At 44.6% G+C, this 22907-nt stretch overlaps 1 protein-coding gene across 1 annotated transcript in view; it reads right to left on the reverse strand.

The window, feature by feature from the left end:
- The window catches only part of ANKFY1 (ankyrin repeat and FYVE domain containing 1), a 107629-nt gene that overhangs the window by 23170 nt on the left and 61552 nt on the right, over positions 1-22907 (reverse strand). The window contains 5 exon segments of the mRNA XM_033921181.1: positions 4604-4804; positions 6601-6757; positions 13831-13949; positions 16765-16933; positions 21460-21613. Of these exon segments, the coding sequence (XP_033777072.1) occupies positions 4604-4804; positions 6601-6757; positions 13831-13949; positions 16765-16933; positions 21460-21613 (800 nt within the window).

Genomic DNA, 22907 nt, shown 5'->3' on the forward strand with positions numbered 1-22907 from the left:
CTTATTTTCCAAGCAGTTAGACACACACAGTACCATAGGTTTCTATGGCACTTTGTGTGTCTAAGTGTTCTGAAAATGCACCCCATAATGTTAGCCCTTAGAAAAACATATAAACAGGGAATACTGTCATGCTACTTATTAAGCTTATATAATAATCTCATCAATAGCCACACCCTTATATCATAAAGAATATTTTTAACTTTTTTTTCTCTCTTTTTTACATATCTCTTTCTTTCAGTTGTATACTATAATGCACTTATCTCAAATTCAACTGTGACCTCAGTGGCTACACTCGAACATGAAAATGACATAAGATGTTCGAGTGTAGCCGCTCAGGTCACAGTTGAATTGAGATAAGTGTATTATAGTATACAACTGAGAGAAAGAGTTATGTAAAAAGAAAGAAAAAAAAGTTAAATATATTCTTTATGATATAAGAGTGTGGCTATTGAGGAGATTATTATATAACATAGGCTTCACTCAGAAGATAAATTTTATCTGAAAGCTACTAGGCTTTGAAATTTGGTGACTGATTAAGCTTATAACACTAAACAATGCATATATAGGTCACTATGTTGACTCACAAAAAAAACTGACCATTATTAACTCTTTCACAGCCTTCACTTCTGGCACATTTTGCTTGCTTTTGGCAAAGAGCTACACAGTACTAATGCCAAACTGATTGGCTGTCTATACTGATGAGAAGCAGAGGCATCAAAGCTGAGCATGTCCTCATTATATTGTACCCAACCTTGGTTCCTCATGGTCATGAGTCAGTGTTTCCCAAACATGGTAGTCAGTGGAGATTTTTGTGGCCACTATGAATAAAGAAACATAGAACTATGATGGCACATAAAAGCCAAAAGGCCCATCCAGTCTGCCCATTCACAGCATCCCTTATCTCCTCTTCTCCCTAAGAGATCCCACGTGCCTGTCCCACGCTTTCTTGAATTCAGACACAGTTATAAGAACATAAGAAGATGCCTCCGCTGAGTCAGACCAGAGGTCCATCCTGCCCATTTGTTTGTTAATTCCTTTGAAGAAGTGCAATAAGTTCGTTAGGCACGATCTTCCCTTGCAGAAGCCATGTTGGCTTGCTTTCATCAGTTTATTCCTTTCTAGATGCTCATTGAAGCTTTCTTTTATCAGCGTTTCCGCCATTTTCCCCAGGACCAAAGTCAGACTTACCGGGACTAACCGACTCTTGGAAAGGTTGACCACCCAGCCCAGCGACTGGAGAAACTCCACCACCCGAGCCGTATCCCGGGTGCTCTCCTTTAATGACTTTGCCCAAATCAACCAGTCATCCAGCCAGGGGTGCACCAGAATGCCCTCCGACGCAAGACCGCCGCAACAACCCCCATCACCTTGGTGAAAGTCCGGGGAGCCATGGCCAGGCCAAAGGGAAGCGCACAGAACTGATATTGCTGACCCCAGATCGTAAAGCGAAGGAAGCGCTGATGAGAGGCCCGAATGGGAACATACAAGTAGGTCTCCGTCAGAGCGAGAGAAGTCAGGAACTCCCCTGGCTGAGCCGCCAGAAGGACAGACCCCAGTATGTCTATGCGAAAAGAAGGAATTCTGAGAGCCTTGTTGATCCCTGTTTATATCGAGAATGGGCCGAAAGGTCCCCTTCTTCTTGGGCAACACAAAGGAAATGGTGTATCAGCCGGTGCCGCACCACTGAGGGGCACTGGAACAACCGCCTTGAGATCAAGCATGCGCCGAAGGGTCTGGTGAAAGACTAGCGTCTCCCATGCCGCCTGACACAGAGAGGCTAGATAGGATCTGGCAGAGAGCGGGCAAACTTCAGAGCATAACCGTCCCGCACCACCTCCAGGACTCACTGATCGGACATGATCTCGGCCCTCTTGGGAAACAAGTTGCGCAGTTGGGCACCCACAGGAACCAAAGGTGGGCGCCAGCAAAGAGCCATCGTGCAGAACAGGCAGCGGGGGAACCGGTGGGGGGACTCCCAGCCCCCTGATGGGCCCCCCGAAAGGACTTCATGCAATGAGCCAACCAATCCTGGGGAAAAACCAGAAGCCTGGAAAGAAGCAGCCCCACGCCCAGAGCGAAACTTGCCAAATTCCCGCAGACGCCCCCGGGCAGTGCCACCCCAAGACGCTGCGCGGGAACAGTCCTCAGGAAGACAGGGCATCTTAGAGTCTGTCAGAGTCTGAACCAACTTATCTAAATCCTCTCCAAACAAAAACAACCCCCGAAAGGAACATTTAGGAAGTTTAGTTTTGGACGTGGCAACCGCCAACCAAGCGCGAAGCCACAAGGTATGGCGCGCAGCTACACCAAAAGCCCCAGACTTAGCCGAAGTCTGCACCAAGTCATAAAGAGCATCTGAGAGGAACTAGGCATCCATCCCAATCTTCGCCACCTCCTGATCCACTAAGGACCAATCATCAGACTCATGATCCAGGAAACGCTCAGCCCACCGAAACACGGCGCGAGCCACCAGCCCCACACAAATAGCCGCCTGGTCCCCCAAGGCAGAGACATCTAAATTCTGCTTAAGAAGTGTCGCTAATATATGCTCCTCAGAGACCCTAAGAGCAGAACCGCCCGCAACAGGCACAGTATGCCACTTAGCAATCGCTAAGACCACCGCGTCCAACACTGGCAGCCCTATCCCCCTCCGGGATGGGATACCAACGAGCCAGGGCACGCGCCAACCGAAACAGCGCACCCAGCGTATTCCACTGCGCCAGCACGATATCCCTAAAATCCTGAAGCACAGGACAAGAGTGAGAGACATGACAGACCCCCCTGAAGCGAGGTCTCCAGTGGCGCATCTTCAAAAACTTAGCACTGACCTGCTAAATTAGGTCTAAAAGCGCATCCCTCCGAATAAAAGACGCACCACGGAAGCCTCTGAGCCGGAAGACGGGAAAATCCGACGCCCCGCTGCCAGCAGCCGTCCCCTCGAGAGGGTCCTGGAAGTCCTCCAAAGCGTTCAGGTCCTCATCATGCCAACACACACCTCCGACCACCAATCCGCAATCCAAGCCCCCCGCAGGGGCTTGGATGAGGGAGGAGGAAGAGGGAACGCCAAATGAAAAAGAAGGAGGCAAAGCCACAGGGGTTGCAGAGAGAAACCACCCCCGAAACCCCCGGGCACAAGTGGGACCCCCAACTGTCTGCACAAAGAAAGAAATTAAATCAGGGGGAAAAAAACCCACCGGAGGTCCCCAGGGACTCCCTGCCCCAGCAGGGGTCCCTGCTGAAACCTGCCCCTGTGTTTGCAATACAGGAGGAAGGTCACCTGAGGTTGCAGACAAAATGGAGGGAACTGTCTGTTAAAATGGCGAAGATCCCGCCAAAAATAACCCTTCCAGGTCCTGTAGCGGCTGGGAAGCTTGAACTGTCCCAGCACTAAAGCAGGCAAGCCGGCTATAGCAGATAGAAAAATCAGCTGAGAGGGAATCCTTTTTCCCCACCATCAGCAGTTTGGGGAATCCCTCCAGAGGCAGTGAGAGAAGACCGGGCTGCCTCACTGCCTTCAGATGACTTGCAAGGCACCAAGGCCGGGGAGCTCTGGACGCCTGCAGCCGCTGCCGATGGAGCTCCGCAAGCGACATCAGCCCAAACCACCGAGTTCAGGCCGGCTGCGGGTGGCTTGTGGCTGGACCAAATTGTTTCCCACTCCCCCGGAGAAGGGCACAATTGCTCCATACGCGACCTAGCTAGAAGAAAAGTGCTGGTTAGTGCAAAAATACAGTAAATTGACAGGGAAGCAACCCTGCAGACCGGCACTACCTCAGGATTTTTTTTTTACAGAACAGACTCCACAGGCTCTCGAAGCAATATGTGTTGCTTGAGTTAGGGAGCAAGGCTTACTGCTGAGGCTCCTCTAAAAAAATGTGGGGAGGTGGAGGAAGTGGGGGGTGGGATCCCGCTCGAGACCCGCCGGGTTTGACACCCCTGAGGTTGGACGGACCCATAAACAAGGCCCACCCAAGCTCTGTCCGGCTAAAAACAAGGACTAGAAACCTCCTAAACAAATTCCAACAGCCCTACCAAGGGAGATGGGTACAGCTCACTCAACACCTGCTGTAGACTGAAAGAAGACTGATGAGAATAGAGAAAGGGATATCCTATGTACTATTCCACAGTTTTGTTTTCAGTCTCTACCTGCTGGTCATGATCGGATATATACCCATTCGTAAAGATTAACCTCTACTGGTCTGGAGAGTGCTAAAGAACAATATTTTGCATTCCTTCTTCAATTCAAGAGCAACACAATGTTTTAAATTACCTTTCCAATCTCCTCAGCAGGTTCGCTGAAAGAAGACATTTGAAACGACTTTTGAATTTTTAGGACCTTATACTTGGAACAAGCTACCAACATACTTGAGAACTTCAGGAAGATGTTAAAGTTGTGTCTCTTCTCTTTGTAACTTTTGACTCATGTCTTGTCAAATTCAGGAACTGTTTTTGTATCCTCTCCTCTAAGCATCCGCAACGTCTCAGGAAATGTACTGTAATTGTCTGATCTTGACCTAACTCTTATTGTAAGCCGCAGAGATTCCTAGTAGAAATTTGCGGGATATAACAAACAATATGGTATGGTATGCCACTTTTGCCTCACCTGCTCTGCAGCACCTGGCTCCCGTTTCAGGATTGCCTCGGCTGCTTTGTTGTTCTTGTAAGTCATTGCACATGCAAACGGGGTCATGCCTTGCCGGTCACGCACATTGAGTTTGATCTCGGAGTGAGAAATCAGTAGCTGAATTATAACACGATGTTGGTTGCTAATAGCAACATGAATTGGGGTTCGCCCTTCAGCATCCTACAAACAGGAAAGGAATAAGCATTCTAGTCATATTTAAAAGCAAAAAATCCAAGGCAGAAGCATCTCATGCAACTTCAAACTGAGATCAACCATTCAGCCTTCTATTCTAAATATATTCTTAATTATTTTTAAATATGCACTATCTGACATTAATAAAATGGAATCTCCAACCATAACCTTCACATAAAGAAAAATCTGGCATATAACTAATTTGATTCCTTGTTTGAACATAGCTACATCAATGCAAAAATACATAGGGAGGGTAATAATAAAAATTCCTGTGCTTGATCAAATTCCACAGGCATTTTTAACAAGTTTGCAAAGGAAGTAGGTGAAATTTCTGGGAGTAAGTTTTTAAGAGAAATAAGTTTGTACAGACTTATATTTTAACTACTGGTGCAAAGATTGCATTTCCTTATTTCTCCTAAAAACCTACCCCCAGAAATTTCACCTACTTTCTTTGCAAACTTGTTAAAAATGCCTGTGGAATTTGATCAAGCACAGGAATTTTTATTATTACCCTCCCTATGTATTTTTGCATTGATGTAGCTATGTTCAAACAAGGAATCAAATTAGTTATATGCCAGATTTTTCTTTATGTGAAGGTTATGGTTGGAGATTTCAGTTAAAAATGCCTGTGGAATTTGATCAAGCATAGGAATTTGCTATCTGTAGGATCCCGAGCTTACACACTGACCTGGAGAGACTGGAAGACCATCTTCATCATCTGGGTCTCACAGAAGTTACTAAATCTGGAAAATACTAATCCCCCACATCACAGGGAGAAGGAGAGTGACAGAGGAAAAGGGACCTCCAATGATAAATCATCTAAGCCAAGCCAGGTTTCAAGAAAATAATTGAAAACAATTTGTAACAGCATTTGTGTGAAATATTTGGATGGTAGATAGACTTATTTTAAGGAAAGAAGTGATTATCAATACTAGACGGCAGTTCATTTTTTCGGTAACCGCCCCACAGACTTGGAACGCCCTTCCAATTTATTTATGAAAGGAGCAGGATCTAGGAAAATTTAAAAGTAATCTAAAAACATTTCTTAATTTGGTACTTAATTTAATAATCCTTAGGCCGTTGAATTTATTGTATTATATTATGTTTTTACTTGTTTCCCTCTTGTACCTTTCCTTTGTATTGCTTTTCTATATTGAATTGTATTTCACAATCCCTTTTTACCTTGTGTTATGAAATTGATGTGTTAGTCTTTAACCCAATGTTATTATTTAAAGTTTGTACTGTATTGTTTTCCATTGAATGTATTTTAAATTGTTCATCGCTTTGAAGTATGATTAAGCGATTAATCAAGATAACTATTAAACTTGAAACTTATGTATGGTAGAATTCTAAAAGGTCTTTTATGTTACGTATGTTTATATGGAAACTGCCATGGTTCTAGGTGGTGTATACATTTTAAAAAATAAATAAAATAAATGTAGGTTGCTGGTTGGAGTACTAGGGGCTGTCAATGAGTGAGGAGTAAATCAAAACACTCCTTTAAACATCATTGAAGGAGGTGCAGGAAGGCAGTGCTGGCTCCCAATTCTATTGCTGGCTACAGAATTTGGGTTGTCACATTGTATTGAGGGCACTGGATCAATCATTCATCTCCTTTTGAATCTGTTGCTGCCAAGGAAAGGACATATCCTCCTGCTTCTCTGCCAGCACATCCAGTTCTACTGCCATTCACTGTTACCAGCTTTCCCCTTCCTTTTTTTCTACTGCACTCCCCTACCTTCCACCTTCGGACATATGATGACTCCAGGGAATGATCCGCATACCTGGGTATTTACATTGGCACCAAACTCCAGAAGGCACTGTACTACTTCCTCCAATCCCCAGCAGGAAGCCAAATGTAGGTGTGTCTGCCCATCTCGGGCCTCTTCTTCCCCTTCGCCATTAGGGCCAGGCTGTCTGGTACTATTTACATCACAGCCACTGAAAGGAAAGAAATATTTAGATCACTATATGGATCCAACTGCTCCATTCAACTCTGAGTCACATCACCAAATTCAGAGCAGCATTTTCAAGTGTTACAAGTCTTTGAAGCATAGATTTACTCATGAAAAACAAAATAACAATGGTTCTCAACCTAGTACTTGGGATACAGCCAGTCATTCTGGTTTTCATGCATAAGATAGATTTGCATACATACGATAAGAGGCTGTTTATGTAACTCTCTCATGCATATTCATTGTGGATACCAAGAAAATCAGACTGGATGGGTGTGTCCTGAGGACTAGGTTGAGAATCACTGCTATATATGACACTTACACCAAAACTAATTACCAGTTTTACTCATATGAACGCTACATAAAAACCATTCTTCATATAGCTCATAAACACCAAATACCAAACACCAAATACGAATACAGATCCGCTCCTTCGCAGATGACATCCAACTATACCTCCCTCTAGGAAATGCTCCTGACTCCCAGATCACAAAACTCCAAAACTGTCTCTCCGAAATAAAAAAACTGGATGACCACGAATAAACTGCAACTAAATGCATCAAAAACAGAACTCCTTCTCGATGCAAATCTTTCACTCTCATGTCAGATCTCTTAAGTAGTTTCCTCCTCATTCTACTATTTCTGTCAGCTACGGAAAATAAGAGACTACTTCTTGGAAACTGACTTTACCCAACTTCTCTATGCTTTCGTCTTATCCCACATGAACTACTGCAACGCACTATTCAATGGACTGACAGCAAAAAATCTCCAGCACCTACAAAGGGTACAAAACGCAGCAATTAGACTCCTACAAAACCTCCATGCTCGAGATCACGTTTCAGAAGCACTGTTATCATCATCACTTGTCACCAAATGCTGTATCTTCAAGGGCTTAGTAATGGCATACAAGTCCTCACACAACTTGGCCCCCAACTACATATCAGCCAAATTTCCTCCATATACCCCAAAGAGACCACTCCACTCCCAGGAGGAAACGTGTCTGCAAATACCACCTTGGTGCACCCTCCACTCCAAATTGCCAGACGTTGCTAGATATTGGAACCAACTACCCCCACCCACCACCAGATCCCTTAATGAGCTCCTCAATTTCAGGAGAGCAACAAAAACTTACCTCTTCCCAAAATTACCACCTATGTAAATTAACTGAAGAGATCAATTGTATGTTCACATAAAATGATCAGATTGTATACTAATTTTGACCCTCTGTGTATGTCAAACTAAGATGAGCAAAGTCTAATGCACACATGTAAATTCTCAATCTGTTTGCTAACACATTATGTATGTTAACTTGTAACCTGTTCTGAGCTTGTTGAGGAGGATGGGATATAAAACAAACCAAATAAATAAGCATAAATAAATTTTTTCAATAATGTCATTTAAATTAATAAAGATCTACAATGCACCAAGTGCCATGCTTTTAGCAACAGACTCAACAGCATTACAAGAGAGCACCTTTTATCCCCCCAAAACTTATAGCTCCCAGGCCCTGTCCATTATCCTTTCAAAACTTACAGTAAGTTAGCCTAATGTTAACTGGCTTCATATTTTGGATTTAGCTCATGCCCTTTTCAGTAGTAGCTCAAGGCAAACTACATTTAAGTACAGTACAGTCAAACCTTGGTTTGCGAGTAACCCGGTTTGCGAGTGTTTTGCAAAACGAGCAAAACATTCTCGCAAAACTTGTCTCGCAAACCGAGTGTTGACTCGATTTGCGAGCACCCCCCCCCCCCCCCCGATAACCGGCATCGCTCCCCCCCCCACTCGCAAAGGCCCTCCCGCTCGAACCGGCATCCCTCCCCCAGCGCAAACCAGCGCCCCCCGCAAACACACAGACAGGGAGGGGGACTATACCAGTCTATAAGCTAACAGAAAGAAAATTAGCAGGTAAGAACCTAATTTCTCCTTCTGTATCGCTTGGTAGACTGGTATAGTCCTTACAAATGGGACGTACCAAAGCAGTACTCATCAAGGGTGGGACCCCCGAAGGGCAGACACAAGAACACGTTCACCGAATACCATGTTCAATGCGCGTGAACATCCACATGGTAGTGTCTGACAAAGGAATGCAGAAAAGAACAAATTGCAGCCTTACAAATATCCACTGGAGGCACTAGAGAAAACTCAGCCTAAGAAGTTGCCTGACCCCTAGTGGAATGAGCCTTGAGAAGATAAGCGGAAGCAATAGTCTCCTTGATCCAGCACGCAATAGTAGCCTTAGAAGCGCCATCTCCCTTATGATGACCTGCTAGAAGGACAAAGAGATGATCTGATTTCCTGATCTCCTGGGTCCACTGCACATAAGAGCGAAGGACCCGACTGACATCCAACTTGCGCAGCTCTCTCTGCTCAGAAGAGCCCTCCCGACAACCCAACACCGGGAGGACTACAGATTGATTGACATGAAAAGGAGAAACCACTTATGGCAGAAAGTAAGGAACAGGCCTCAAGACAACCCGCTCCCTAGAAAACTCCAAGAAGGGAGCCCTACAAGAGAAAGCCTGCAGCTCAGAAACACGTCTAGCTGAAGTAATGGCCACAAAGAAAACTGCTTTAAGAGTAAGGTCCATCAAAAGGAGGGTGCACAGGATGGACAGAACCAGATTCAGATCCCAAGATGGAGCAGAGGGTCGTACGGGAGGCCTGAGCAACTTGGCTACCTGCAAGAAGCAAATCACATCAGGAATGGCAGTCAAATATTGACCTTTCAAGAACCCCCAAAAGGCTGACAAGGCCACAAGCTGAAACCGGAGAGAAGACCAAGCTAGTTTCCCTATCCAGGCCATCCTGCAAGAACTCTAAGATGTTAGGCAAGGAAGTGTGAAAAGAGACCACTCCACGCGCATCACACCACTTCTCAAATAGACGCCAAACCCTCACATAAGCCTGAGAGGCGGAAAGCTTCCGGGACCCGAAGAGTTGTTGAGATCACTTTATCTGAATACCCCTTTCAAGAGCCAAGCTGTAAGACAAAAGGGACCAGGACTGAACATTGGAATGGGACCCTGAATTAGAAGGTCGTCCAAGAGAGGCAGAGGAAGAGGATCCACCACCAGATGCCTCACCAGATCTACGTACCATGGTCGTCGAAGCCAATCCGGAGCCACCAGAACCACAAGACCTGGATGGCGAATCATGCCCACTAATGGCCACAGAGGGTACACATACAACAGCCCCTCTGTTGGCCATGGTTGAACCAGAGATCCAGGTCCTCTGCCTGACCATCTCTGTGATGACTGAAGAAGCGGGGCATTTTGGCGTTGACACTTGTGGCCATCAGGGGCTGACCCCAAGAATGCACTATCAACTGAAAGGCCATGGGGCTTAGACACCACTCTCCGAGATCTAGCACGTGACGACTCAGGAAGTCCGCTTGAATATTCTCCACTCCAGTTATGTGGGATGCTGAGATCTCTTGAAGGTGTGACTCCACCCAGACCATGAGCAGAGTTGCCACCTGCGCCACCAAAGTGCTCCTGGTGCCCACGATGATTGACATAGGCTACCACCGTGGCATTGTACGACAGAACCCTGACTGACTTGCCCATCAGAAAGGACTGGAAGGCTAGCAATGCCAGACAGATGGCTCTGGTCTCCAAAACATTGATCGACCAAGAATCCTCCTCTGTGGACCAGGTGCCCTTAGCTGAGTGACCTAGATACTGATCCCCCCCCCCAACCGAGAAGACTGGCATCCGTGAGCAGCACTGTCCACTGTGACTGATCCAGACTCGCCCCTTGTACAAAATGGGGGGTCTGAAGCCACCAGCGAAGACTGCCCTGAGCTAAGCCCGGAAGCGGAACAGAGTGATCCAGACTATGCCTCTGAGGCAACCACCTCCGAAGAAGAGCATACTGAAGAGGACGCATGTTGGTCCGCGACCACCTCACTACATTGAGGGAGGTTGCCATCGACCCCAAGACTTGGAGGAAATCCTGTGCCCGAGGACACCGGGACGTCATAATTAGGCAAATTTGAGATTGCAATTTGCTTATCCAGGCCTCCGGAAGGAAGACCTTCCTCAAGGAGGTGTCTAACAGGACCTCAAGATATTCCAGGTGCTGAGCTGGAGATAACCAGCTCTTGGCAAGGTTGATTACCCATTCCAGCAACTGCAGAAACTCCACCACCGAGTGCTCTCCTGGAACAACCTGGCTCGAATCAACCAATCATCCAGATAAGGATGAACAAGAATGCCCTCTTTGCGCAACGCCGCCACGATGACCACCATCACCTTGGTGAATGTCCACGGAGCTGTTGCCAGACCAAAGGGAAGTGCACAGAACTGATAATGTTGCCCCAAGATCGCAAAGCGCAGAAAACGGTGATGGGACGCCCAAATAGGAATGTGTAAGTAGGCCTTAGTCAGATCTAGAGGTCAGAAACTCCCCCGGCTGAACCACCAGAAACACAGACCGCAGAGTTTCCATGCAGAAGGAAGGCACTTGAAGAGCCCTGTTGACCCCCTGCAAATCTAGGATGGGTCGAAAGGTCCCTTCTTTCTTTGACACCACAAAGTAAAATGAGTACCAACCTGTGCCCCACTCCAGCAGGGAAACTGGATCCAACAATCTTTCAAGGGTCTGGCGAAAGGCCTGCTGCTTCCACGCCACCTGCGAGGGAGAAGTGAGAAAACGGTCTGGCAAGGACCAGGCGAATTCCAGAGCATAGCCATCCCGAATCACCTCCAGAACCCACTGATCGGAGGTAGGCGGGGGCTCCGACACGGGGTCCTCAAAATGCAAAACCAAGGAGACCTGAGACTCATGGAGCTCTTTCCGCAGAAAAATGCGCAACACAGACGCATCTTCGCCGGCTGGGGGGTGCTCGAACCCCTCACTGGCGGAATCCGGCACCCAAGAGGATCCTGGAATTCTCCCCAAGGGTCCAGGTCCTCATCAATCACCTTGTGCTCCTCTGGGAAAAAAAAACCTCACCCCAAGACACCCTCGGGCGTTTGGATGAGAGAAGAGTAGAGGGGAGCAAAACTTCCACTGTGTGGGACCGCACCGGGGAACACGTCAAGGGTAAACACCCCCCCTCCTCGTGACCCCCGGAGTGGACGTGAAAACTTCTGCTGCCAGCACATAAGCTTTACAAAATACTAACATAAATTCAGGGAGAAAGACCCCCAGTGGCCCCAAGGGACACCCTTCCCCAGCAGGGGACCCTGACATACCTTGCCCCTGTATTTCCAGAACAGGGAGAAGGTCACCTGAGGTAACTAAAATGAATGAGGAGGTTCCCGCCAAAATTGGACCTGAAACTGTCAAAATTGGAACTCCTGCAGCCTGTTGTGTCTGAAAAGCCTGGGACTTTCCTGACGCTGAGGAACTGACCAACGCGAAAAGGGAATCCCAAGCAGAACCGGCGGTAAGGGAATCCTTTTCTCCCTCATCGTCTTTGGCTGGGGAACCCCAACCTGTGGGTGTCGGGGGAAGCCTGGGCTTCCCCACGATCCAAAGCCGAACTGCGAGGCACATGCGGCGGGGTGCCCTGGCCGCCTGCCGATGAGGCTTCCTCACCACTCCGGCCTGCACAACCCTTGCACAGGCCAGCCACGAGTACCTTGCGCCTGGAGCACTTTTTCCCTTTAAAAGAGCTCATTGTGCTGAAAACTGCCCTAGCTGTAAAGAAAGTGCTGGTTAGTTGAGAAAAACACAGAAAAAGGCAGTTTTAAAGGGAAATGAGCCCTTTAGACTGGCACACCTCAGGATTTTTTCGTTATTTCTTTTTACTTAGTCAGAACAGACTCCACGGCTCTCAAAGCTGGAGGGCTGATCAATGAGGGGGCCATGCCGCCTGCTGAGGCCCTGTGCAAAAATATGGGGAGGTGGAGGGAGGGACCCAGCACGAAACCCGCTGGGTTTAACACCTCCAAGGTCAGATGGATTCCCAAACAGAACCCGCCTAAGCTCTATCTGGCACAAAAAGGGGAACCGGGAGTCCACAAACAAAGTTCCAACAGTGCTAAGAGGGGAGCTGAAAAGCCTTACTACCTGCTACCGGAGACTGAGGAAAACTGGAGTAGCAAGAGGGGATCCTATACTGATATACAAGTTTGATCTCAGTCTCCACCTGCTAGTAGCAGTGAGGCATATTACCCATTCGTAAGGACTATACCAGTCTACCAAGCGATACAGAACTTGGGTTTTGTAACCCTATTTGGGGGTCGCAGCTCAGAGTTTGGGAAGCCCTGGTGAACAATCTAAGTCTTTACTGATGTAATGGAGGGTTATGTGACTTGTGCAAAATAACAAGCAGCAACAAAACCCCCATTATCTGGAATGGCCTCAATCTTGACTATTCTGGATAAACCATATTTACAAGGTTATTTCAAGTTTCATTAAAAATTTTATTAGTCGCCTATCATGGTTCCTAGGCGACGAACAATATAATGGTTCATTAAAAACATATAAACATTTGATAAAAAATAATAACTAACTCAGCATACACAAGAGGGATGGATGAAGGAAGAACTACAATAAATTTAATGAAGTATACATAAAAGATTAAATTAAAGGATGGGGGGAGAACAGGAAGTTGTTTGAGCACTAAAGCAGGAAAGATAGAACATGGCTCAAAAGCAGGGGAGAGATCATAGTTCAAATGCATCTTTGAAAAGGAAACTTTTTAATGCTTCTTTAAAATTATTGATGATCTATAGAGATGGAACGAATATACCACTGAGAACTATACTGTGGAATACTAACAGTATACATAGCCAAACATGCGGAGATTCAAAAAGAACTTCCACTGTACAATGCCCTAGAACTTTTGAACAATCCAAACAATGTGGCTCCCATGGCATCTGCACAGCTATTTGTCAGAAGCCTAAACCACTAACCTTAAGGCTGGGTTGTTGTTTTTTTAATATATATTGAAAATAAAATTAAATAATAAAAAGGAAACCCTCTTGTTAAAACTTTAAAATGATCTTAAAGTAGACAAAAAAGATTGGGACTACAAGAGGAGATTTAAGTAAGGAGAAGAAAAGTTGCTGTCTTTATAATATATTCTTCTTCAGGGACATGTCCAACCTGCGTATGAGGAAGCAGGCAATCTGTTCATTATTTTCATCGATGGCGCGATGTAGAAGTGTCTGTAGACATCCTCCGGGCCCTGGACCCCAGCAGGTTGCATCACACCCATGTCTTACCTGAGTTAAAACCAAAGATCAAGAATAAGACAAATCAATAGGGAACACAATGCAGAAAAATAAAGACCCTGCCTGTGCCAGACCTAAATGGCATTGAGTTTTAAATTTTTTTCTTATCAAAACCTGACAAGGCCTTCAGAATCTAATGCTTTATCCCATGACAGAGCAACACTTATTATTTAAATTTTACAAAACTAAAAATGGTTGGTACCCCAAGATTTGAAAACAGTTTCTAATGATTTTGGGCTATATTCACTAAGCAAACCAATCATGTACCAATCAGTTTGCGAGCCCTTTGCGACCCGATTTCCCTCCAACCTGATTCACTAAAGCCTGTAGTGATCCGATCCCGATCCTCCCATGCAAATTAGTAAAACCCCACGCAAAATAGCCAAGCGACTGATTCACTAACAATTGCTTGGCTATTTTGAATTGGGTTTTACTATTGGCAAACCCGACTGCTACTGAGTTACCGACAGGTCTGCAGGTTTTTTGACAGGCCTGCCTGTCTTTTTTATTCATTTTTTTTTTCCATGGCACAGATATTTTATGTGTGTTACACACGCAAAATATCTGCCCCATAAAAAAAAAAAAGACAGGTAGGCCTGTCAAAAAACGGCTGAGGGCCCCGCGCCTGGCGACCCACTCCTTCCTGCAACCACCCGACACAGCCCTCCCCACCCGTGCGAATATGGCATGTGACTCATCCCCCCCAGGCCTGACCTAACCTGGCCCAACATCTCCCCTGTACCTAAAAGTTGGGAGCAGGAGGGGTGCTCAATCCCTCCTGCTCCTTAGGCCTCCCTCCAGTACTGCATTCCAGAGCAGGAGGAACCGCAAAGTCCTCCTGCTCCTTTGTCTCCTCCTCTCCTGGATGATGCACCGTGAATGTGGGCCTTAGGCCCCGCCCTGGTGCATCATGTGATGCACGGGGAGGAGCCTAAGGCCCTGATTGGCTCAGGTGCTTCAGGCTTCTCCTCTCTTGGGAGGGGCCTGTGATGCCTGAGCCAATCAGGGACTTCCTTAGGGCTGAGTCTAAGGAAGTCCCTGACTGGCTAATACTTTGTCGGGTCAGGCCGAGTTGGGCCAGGCCCTACCAGGGGTGATGCGGTGTGCCAGTCAGGGGTGTGCCAGGCCGGGGTAAGTCGTGTGCCGGTCGGGGGGGCAGCAAGGTATGGCGACCAATATTGGATGCAGTACTCCAGATGCGGACGCACCATTGCCCGAGACAACGGCAGGATAACTTCTTTCGTTCTGGTAGTAATAGCCTTCTTGATTATACCTAGCATTCTATTTGCTCTCTTAGCGGCCGCTGTGCACTGTGCCGTAAGCTTCATTGTCATGTCCACCATTACCCCTAAGTCTCTTTCTTGGGGACTCTCCTTCAATAACATCCCTCCCATCATATAGCTGTACCTTGGGTTTCTGCTTCCCACATGTAGTACTTTACATTTCTCAACATTGAACTTCATCTGCCATCTCGTCGCCCATTCCCTAGTTTGTTCAAGTCCCTTTGCAATTCTTCGCAGTCCTATTTAGTCCAAGCTCCACTAAATAGTTTGGTGTCGTCCGCGAATTTTATTATCTCGCATTCGTCCCTGTTTCTAGATCATTTATAAATATATTAAATTGCATCGGTCCGAGCACTGAGCCCTGCGGAACACCACTCATGACCCTTCTCCAGTCCGAGTAATGGCTCTTCACTCCTACCCTCTGTTTCTTACCTGCCAACCAGTTTCTGATCCATCTATGTATGTCTCCATCCACCCCATGGTTCTTCAGTTTCCGAAGTAGGCGTTCATGGGGTACCTTGTCAAAGGCTTTTTGGAAATCTAGATATATGATGTCTATGGGGTCTCCTCTGTCCATCCGTTTGTTAATTCCTTCGAAGAAGTGCAATAAGTTTGTTAGGCACGATCTCCCCTTGCAGAAACCATGTTGACTGGTTATCTGAAGTTTGTTTCTTTCAAAATGTTCATCAATGTTGTCTTTTATCAGTGCTTCTGCCATTTTCCCCGGAACCAAGGTCAGACTCACCGGTCTGTAGTTTCCCGGGTCATCTCTTGATCCCTTTTTAAAGATGGGCGTAACGTTGGCTATCTTCCAATCCTCTGGGATCACGCCTGTTTTCAGGGATAGATTGCAAATTTGCTGCAGTAGTTCCGCTATTTCCTCCTTTAGTTCCTTCAGAACCCTTGGATGGATTCCGTCCGGACCTGGGAATTTGTCAGTTTTTAATTTTTCTAGCTGTCTGTTTACGTCTTCAAAGCTCACTTCCATGGATGTTAATTTTTCTGCTTGAACTCCATTGAAGATTTGCTCAGGTTTTGGTATGTTGGATGTGTCTTCATTTGTAAATATAGACGAAAAGAACATGTTAAGTCTTTCTGCTACTTCTTTCTCCGTCGTCTCCGTCGTCCAGCGGTCCCACCTCCTCCCTAGCCAACTGCATCTCTTTAACATATCTAAAGAATGGTTTGAAATTTCATGCTTCCCTGGCTAGCCTCTCTTCATACTCTCTTTTGGCTTTTCGAACCACACGGTGACATTCTTTTTGATACTTCCTGTGCTCTTTCCAGTTCCCGTCAGTTTTGTCCTTTTTCCATTTCCTGAATGAATTTTTCTTATTGCCTATCGCTTCCTGAATGTATTTATTTTATGTATGACATTGTTTATTTTCCTGTATTTTGTTATTCTCTTAGTAACAAAATTAATAAAAATATATATAAAAAAAAAAAAATAGCCTGGCTACCTCTGTGACTCTAAAGTTTAGAAGTAAAACAAACAAACATAAGTGAAGCTATAAGGACCTCACCAAAGTCGATGCAATATCTTCCAGCTCATTCTCCAATGCCAGCCACAGCGGAGGATTCCCCTTGTCATCTGGCACAGACATGTCTGCTCCCCTAGTGCAGATAGCATCTACCACCAAGGGCAACTGGTTTCTGATGGCCAGTTGTAAGGCCGTCTCCCCCTCCCGTGTCCTGCAATATAAAAACACAAAATGGAAGCTAGATATTCCCTTCACTTCAAGAAAAAAAGCAAAACTCAACCATACTTTTGCATACATTAATACCATCACTTTTTCTTTCTAGCAGATTTTAAAGCAAATCAAGCTTTTTTTGTTGATATTAAGAACAGTACAATCTCAATTATCTGAAACAAACAGAACTGGCCCATTGTTGGATAAGCAAAAAGTCGGATAATATAGAAAACAATGATAATCCCTCAAGAATGCAAAAACAAAGGCAGTAAAACAGGGTTTGGCATCACAACAGTGCTCTTTTGCAGTAAAAGTGGGTCCAAAACAAATTGTTTCAGGTGCAAAACTTCCCTCTGTGCTACACTGGAAAATGAAAAGAGAAGCTACACTTCTCAACAGCAACACAAATGGCATCACAGGGGGAGGGGGGGTTTATTCATTTTTTTTCCATGGCACAGATATTTTGCGTGTTACACACGCAAAATATCTGCCACACAAAAAAAAAATAAGAGACAGGCAGGCCTATCAAAAAATGGCCAAGGGCTCCCCCCCTTCCGACAATCGATACCCCCCCGGCGACCCACAAATAGCAGGAAGGATACCATATTTTTCACTCTATAAAACACACTTCCCCCCCCCCAAAGTGGGTGGAAATAAGGGTGCATCTTATGGAGCGAATACTCAACCCCCTCCCCATTTTAGTTCCTCCGGTGGTCTGGCCAGTGTTCTCCCTAGTGCCTTTTAGCCGGACGCTCTGCCCAGCTAATTTAGGTGAGCGCCTGGCTGTCATCTCAGTCGCGAATTCTGCTGCTGCTCAAACATTTTTTAAAAACCCTCACCGGCTTGAGGATTCCCAGGGCTGACTCAGCACAACCCGAAGAGCCGCTGGAAGTTCAGTGTTCAGTCTCAGCCTGACTTTTTTTTTTTAAGCGCCAGCAATCAACTTGAACCTATGCTCCGGGGCTCTAACGGTAAAACTGTGTGTGCCGGCTTCCCTTATTCTCCTCTGAAACCCGAAGTTACATCCCGAGGGGGAGGGGGAGGGACGAGAAGGGGAGGGAAGAGAAGGGAAGGGAAGTAGGCATGCACAGTGTTACCATTAGAACCCTAATGCATGTGTTTAATTTGCTACAGGCTAAGGCTGGAGATAGGGCAGCGATGGATGGAAGCTTACAACTTGCTGCTCTTGCTTGTTTTGGGACTTCCTCACTGACAGGTCCTGCCTTCGCAGAAACAGAAAGTAGGCAAGACCCGGCAGTGAGGAAGGCCCGAAGCAAGCAAGAGCAGCAAGTTGTAAGCTTCCCTCCGTCGCTGCCCTATCTCCTGCCATAGCCTGTAACGAATTGTGAATGCTGCACTGCCGGGAGGGGGGGATGCTGATGCTGCACCCAATTAGGAAGGGGGAAGAGAAATGCTATTGCTGCTGCACCCAAACGCATATTTTCCCACAGCCTAAAAACAGCCTTCTTTTACAAGCTACCCAGATGGAACAGCCTGTACCTTGCTATCTGTGAACACATGTATCCTTTGAAATGCTAACCCAGCTGGCCTTTGCTACAAAGTTCTTGTCTCCATTCCCTGCTGGGAGGATACTTCTCCAAGGCTCTGTGGCCATTGTTCATTTGTGCTGAGCTGTTATCAGTGCTGTATACTGTCCAGTCCAGGTGATGTATCACTCTTTAACTTGTCAATTCGGTTCAGTATATCTTCCAGTTTCACTGAGATTTCTTTCAGCTCCTCCCTTGAAAACCGTTTCTAGCACATGTAGATCTGTTACATCTTCTCCCATAACGATCAAAGCAAAAAATTCATTCAGTCTCTGGGCTATGGTCTCAGTGCCCCTTTTGCTGCTTGATGATCTAATGGTCCCATGGATTTCCTCACAGGCTTTCTGCTTCTGTACCTGAAAAAGATGTTACTGTGAGTTTCTGCCTCTGTGACAAGTTTATCTTCAGATTCTTTTAGCCTTCTTTATCAATACTTTGAATCTAAGTTGCTTCTTGTTTTCTTCATTTAGATTCTTTGAAGGATGTTCTTTTGGCTTTAATAGCCTCTTTTACATCACCTTTTAATCATGCCAGCTCTCGTTTGCTCTTCTTTCCACCTGTTAATACATGGAATACATCTGGTCTGGGTTTCCAAGGTGGCATTTTTAAACAAAATCCATGCCTAATTTAAAGTCCTAACCTTTGAAGCTGGTCCAACAATTTTCTTCATTTATCATAGTCGCCCTTTAAAAAAATTAAATGCCGCTGCAGTAAATTTCTTTAGTGACTTCACTCCAAATATTAGCTCAAATTTGTTCATGTTATGATCACTGTTTCCAAGAAGATCCAACACAGTTACCTCTCATATTACCCCTGCATGCCACTAATGACTAAATCTAAAATAGCTCTCTCTTTTGTTGATTCCTAGACCAGTTGCTCCATGAAGCAGTCATTTATTACTTCTAGAAATTTTACCTCTCTAGTGCTCCATGATGTAACATTTATCCAGTCAATATTGAGGTAACTAAAGTACAAAATTGCATTAGATGATAAACTCAATGTGCATTAGATGATAAACTCAAAATGAGCTCGATTATGTTAATACGTGGAGAAATAAAGATCTCAGTAATCAGTATTTAAAGTGCACTGAACAAAGCTAGAGCCACTATCCTCTCTCTCATCGGTCATTAAAAAAAAATCCACATTTCTTTAAACAACAAAAAACTTCTCATGTACACTGAATTTCAGTTACAATATTTACTATGAAATTGCCCCATACTATTGAAATAAAGAAACAGTCACTACCAAGATATCTGTTTTCCAATCTCTTGTTGCTGCTTTAGGGGGAAAAAAAGGAGAAAAAGCAACAAACTCTTAGGCTCCATCTTCTTTCTTCTGTGGAAGATCAATCCTGGGCCCATCTGCCCAGACAAGGTGCTTTCCAACCAGACACGCTTGCAGGGCCACATTTTGGATTTGTAGATACTCGGAGGGCCGTAGAAAAAATAGTTAATATCTTATTAAAGAAAAGACAACTTTGCATGAGGTAAAACTTGTTATAGTTTATAAATCTTTCCATAATTGCTTCTGATAATTTCAGCTATACACCATTGAAAGCAATGCAACATGCAGAAAGTGAAGTTTAGATAGTTTTTCACTTTCTGCATGCTAAACTGCTTTCAGCTGTGTATAGCTGAAATTATGAGAAGCAATTAAGGAAAGATTTATAAACTCTAAAGCGTTTTACTTCATGCAAAATTGTGATTTAGATTCTAATCTAAAGTATCAACTGCAAGAGACAAGATTTTGGTGTAGTCCTCTAGGCTTTTTTGTAGAGGGAAGAATCAATATCCGACTTGTGCCTTAGTGTCTGGTAATCGTGTCCACAACTGCCTTCAACTGTCACCTCCTCCAGCACTGGACACAACTGCCAGCTTACATCAAGCAGTCACCGCCAGGAGAGGTGCCGAATTTTGTGAGAGTTCACGAGATTACGCACACATGCACAAGCTGCACTGCCTCCAATTACATTCTGGAGCGTTGCCCGCCTCACTGCTGTAATCTCACGCAAGTGCTTTCCTGCATCTGTACCGCGATTGTCCTCTCCACTCCACCTCACAATCGCATACAGATGCAGGAAAGCGCATGCATAAGGTTATAGCAGTGATGCGGGCAATGTTCCAGAACAATGGTAACATACTGAGGGCCTCAAAATAGTACCTGGTGGGCTGCATGTGGCCACCGGGCCGTGAGTTTGAGACCACTGATCTATTACTATCACTGGCCAGGATGGACTCTCCAGACTCTTTCCCCTGGAGAACTGACTTGAAAATGCTACAACTCAACACTGATGTTCATCTTTCCCAAAGAATTCTGACACAGAAATCCCTTTTCAACATTGAGCATAATTCGTATAATTTACAAAATTTCCCTATTAGTATTTAAAACATTAACTACGCATGAACCACAATTCATAGATAGGTTACTTATTCCCTACAATGCAACACGATCCCTTCGCTCTTCATCGCAAGGACAATTGACGATTCCATCCTTGAAGATAATTGGCACCAGACGATATGACATATTTTCTGTAATGGCCCCCCAAACCTGGAATAATTTACCACTATATATAAGAGAAGTTAAAGATCTTAATAAATTCAAAACCATTTTAAAAACTTTTTTATTTAAAGACGCTTTTAACGTTTAAAAATGCATTATATTTAACTTTCAATTTTTAAAATTACTTTTTATCTAATTTTCACACTCCCTTTCCGCATGTTTTTTCCTGCCCCCTCTTCTTCCTTTTTTTTTAGATTATGAAAAAGATTAAATATTGTAACTATTCCCTCCCATTTTTTTTCCCCTCCTTATGTATCATGTCAGTCTGTTTTGTCTGTTTGTATCTGAACCCAACTTATTGTTGTACTTTGAAAATTCTATTTATTTTAAATAAATTGTTCATCGCTTAGCTTGTAATAAGCGATCAATCAAATGCTAATAAACTTGGAAACTTGGAGCATAGTTTTAGGTGGCACCTTACCTAACATTTATGTCTGCCTGATGCTCCAGGAGAAAAAGAGCACTCTTGCTGTCTTGCCTCTTTATTGCCATATGCAGTAATGTCTGACCGTCAGACACCGTGTCATTGATGGAAGCTCCTGATCCCAGAAGCTGTGCGGCTATAATATGCATGCCTAGAGAAGAAAAAGTGTATATTAAGAATAATTAAAATTATATTGTAAACCAGCAGCAATCTAAATCATTAGTATTAATACAAACTAAAAGAAAAAAAAAAAAAAAAAGTTTCTGCCGCAGGCTGAAAAGTCATTTTCCATCCATCTCTTGCCAATATACACAAATAGATTACAGAGAAGACAATGGAAAACTACCACAGGAAGGAACAGAATCTATAGTCATATTACCTGGCAGGGATAGGGGAGATATAGTGAAAATTTTATATTTAGCGTTCAAGTTTTCTAAATAAATTAGGGGCCGATATTTAAAGGCACTTATCCAGTCCATCAGATGCTACTAACCAGATAAGTGCCACTGAGAAGGATATTCAACTAACCAGATACTGCTGCTGAATATTTCCTCAAACTGCCTCATCATTACCCACACAGGGCAGGGGGGGGGGGGGTAGTTGTGAGCAGAGCCAGCGGTTAAGCAGTTAGTATTTGATTATCACCTCTTTTTAGAGAATGACAAAGGGACAAAGTTTGTCCCTGTTTTCGGGTCATTCTCTAAAATACACAACAGTTTTTAAATTATTACTTCATTTATTTAAAGAACAAAGTTGTTCAACACCCTTACCACCCATATAAAAAACTAACTACCTCATTAATTGCTCTATCAACCATTTTCCGTTCCTGGCAAGAAAGCTATATTTCCCACTTTGGTTAATTGATCAAATATCCATGGGTTAAAGCCCTGGTGATGCATTATAGAGAATGACATGGGGATGGGTACCCTTGGTTAACCACGGGGCGGGGACAGGGACAGAGTCCACAGAGACAAGGACAAAATTTGTCCCCGTGTCATTTTCTAAAAACTTGAAACTATTATCAATATATAAAAACTTAACACATCTTAGACAATTGGCAAATTAATTCATTTGATCAATTTTTTAAATTAAATTTTCATTAAAACAGACATGCAGATTGCAGCATAAACACCAGCATTAAAAATAAATAACTCATATGTACCTCTATCCTTTGGCACACTGCTTAACACAACATAATCTCAGGGCTCTGTCCTATGACCACTTCTTTTTTCCATCTACACTTCTTTCCTTGGTGCTCTAACCTCCTCCCATAGCTTTCAATTACCTCTATGCTGAAGACTCATAGATCTAAGAACATAAGTAGTGCTTCTGCTGGGTCAGACCAGAGGTCCATCATGCCCAGCAGTCCGCTCACACGGTGGCCCATCAGGTCCAGGACCTGTACAGTAATCCTCTATCTATACCCTTCTATCCCCTTTTCCTTC

This window comes from Geotrypetes seraphini, chromosome 15 (genome assembly GCF_902459505.1).
Source record: "Geotrypetes seraphini chromosome 15, aGeoSer1.1, whole genome shotgun sequence".
NCBI classification, from domain to species: domain Eukaryota; kingdom Metazoa; phylum Chordata; class Amphibia; order Gymnophiona; family Dermophiidae; genus Geotrypetes; species Geotrypetes seraphini.